At 56.8% G+C, this 2,509-nt stretch overlaps 1 protein-coding gene across 1 annotated transcript in view; it reads right to left on the reverse strand.

Annotated features, from left to right (window-relative positions):
• ITPR1 (inositol 1,4,5-trisphosphate receptor type 1) overlaps positions 1-2,509 on the reverse strand; it is a 304,897-nt gene that overhangs the window by 24,325 nt on the left and 278,063 nt on the right. Inside the window, exon 56 of the mRNA XM_019667129.1 lies at positions 2,202-2,362. Coding sequence (XP_019522674.1) covers positions 2,202-2,362 — 161 coding nt within the window. The remainder of the gene's footprint in view (positions 1-2,201; positions 2,363-2,509) is intronic.

Genomic DNA, 2,509 nt, shown 5'->3' on the forward strand with positions numbered 1-2,509 from the left:
ATCAGGGGAACTGCTCATGAGGCCCCTTTAAGTCTTCACAACCGAGACAGAACCCAGAACCATGCCCGAGTCCTCTGTGACCATAAAGGAAGGTGATTACCAGAAAACCTCGGAACTGGCCCCCGAAGACTAAAAGATGGGGCACATTCCAACACGTGAGCGAAGACAACAAAGTGAGGGGGAAAAGGAGCATGTGACAGGGTGAAAGCCACAGGCCACCTCTTCTAAACCCTAAGAAACTGGATGCAAATGAAAGTCACTGACTGTGTGGACGCGGGCGGGTTTGTGTCAGCACGAACATGGATGAGATACGGGTTCACTTGGCAGTTTCAATGATCGGAAGAAAAGAACGGATCTGAGGACTTTTCAGTCGCTGTGTCCTGACCCCAGAGACCTTACTGTGACAGTCTGCACTGGCCACCATCGGGGTCCCTAGTCCCCTCAGAAACAGGGGTGCTGTGTGCTCACACCGCCCATCCCCTCCCGCACTGATTATAGAGTCACTTCCAACTCATTAAACCCAGGCTGGCACCTCAGCCCTGCGTTTTCTCAGCTCTTCCTGGGCAAGCCACTCAACGCGAGCCTGGCTGTCATCTGCCAAACAGGAGACCCATCCCCCTAACTCTGGAACTCGGCCTTTTTCTCCCCCTTTCCCGGGCTCATTTTTTCCTCCTTCCCTCCGCTAATCGATCACCCTGGTCTCCTAACCCGTCTTTCCTTCAAACCCCTTTTTAAAGTCATCTCTGCTGTGAAACCTCAGCCCTTTCTCCTCGCCCCCAAAGTTCTCACTTACTGGTTCCCCACGTGGGGGTATAATTTTAATGATCAAACCCAGTCACAGATGTGAAGGAGTTCACAAACCACAGAGGGCCAGACACAGGCAGGAGCGCAGGAGTCCGTCCCCTCAGCATTCACATCCCCAGTGTCGGCAATGTGCCTTCTGTCACACTCTCAGTACTCAGCGCAGTGCCTAGACCAGCAGCATCACGGCCCCGGGAGCTGGTGGGATGTGCAGGCTGCAGCCCGGCCAGTGCCCGCTGAATAGGAACCTGAGTTCCAGCAAGGTCTCCAAGTGATTCACACGCACACTCCAATTTGAAAAGCACAGCATCAGACTTGCAGGACCTCACGGGGACAGACGGTACAGTGTCCCCAGACAGCCCTCGGGACCCCTAGAGGCCGCTGATGAGGCCGCAAAGCTGGCGTCACACGGCTGTTCGAGAATATTGTCACATGACTGCCTGCGGCCTGCTGGCAGTAAAACCCACAGCCTGCCCTCATTCAGGCGTATGAATGATACTTATATGAACAGACCTCACCTGGGGTCTCTGTACAGAAAAAGCTTTAAAGTCACATCTGCATGGGGAGCACAGAAGGGCTCGTTCAGCAAAGCGTGGCCGGGCAGAGCGCTCGAGTCCTCGGTAACTGGGAACCTTTATAGTGGCCCAGGATCCCCTCCCCCAGCGAGCCTCGCAGGCAACCTCCTCACTCTATCCCATGCTCCTGTCAGTTTAACGACGTTGAGAAACCACAGATATGTGGGGACAGCTGGCCCCAGGACCCCCCAGCACGCGATTGGGGCCTCCACAAAGCCCTGCCTGAGAAGGGCGCTCCGGGGGCCCGGGCAGCGCCCCTCCTCCCGGGACACGGCGCTTGCGTTCCCCGTCAGCGCAAACACTAACCAGGCCTCACAGCCCTCCATCGCACGCTCCCTTCCTGAGCAGCAGCAGGTGGCCCCCAAAAGGCGCGGCTGGGCCCAAAGAAACACGCCAATCACGCTGAACCCTACCGGGCGATTTTATAAACGTACCTCTCTGAGACCAGCTCTTATTTAAGGCAAACAGTCCCCCCACCCCCCAAAGCAGCAACAACAACGAAAGCATCCATTACCAGGGAGAGAGGCGGAGCAGAGGCTGGAGTCAGGCGCTGGCAGGTCTCGGCTAAAGCCCCAGACCCAGCTCCGTCCCTGCGCTAATCCCTGAGCCTCCGTTCCTCCTCTAACTTGGGGACGACACTGCCTGTCTGGAGCTCCCGAAGGTCACTTGGGGACACACACACAAAGGGTTAGAGTCTAGCGCCCGGTCACAATAAAGGCCCAGTAAACATCAGAGGTTACCTTTCTGCCGTGTGACCTCCCCGCTGGCCCAAGGCCAGGCCAGGCCAGCGGCCGGCGGCCCCGCCTCCGGAGCCGGCCCGCTCACCTGGATCATCTCCGCCACGTAGCTCTCGGGCCCCGTGTATTCCGTGGAGTCCTTGACTTTGACCAGGACGATGAAGCACAGGTAGTGCCACATGTTGTGCTCCTCCTTGATGTGCTCTTCAAAGGTGACAGTCTTATTGTCAAACTTGTCTCTTTCTAAGCCTGAAAAGAGACGGAAAGCCCCCAGCGCCAGGTGAGCAGCCACGTGAAGAAAATCCACCGCAGAACTGCCTGAGGGGGCTGTGGCTCCACGCCTGTATTTATAGAGTTGGGGTGCCGGGAGCATCTTATGTTGTTAAAACGCTAAGG

Source organism: Hipposideros armiger, unplaced genomic scaffold, assembly GCF_001890085.2.
Source record: "Hipposideros armiger isolate ML-2016 unplaced genomic scaffold, ASM189008v1 scaffold_483, whole genome shotgun sequence".
Taxonomy (NCBI): Eukaryota; Metazoa; Chordata; class Mammalia; order Chiroptera; family Hipposideridae; genus Hipposideros; species Hipposideros armiger.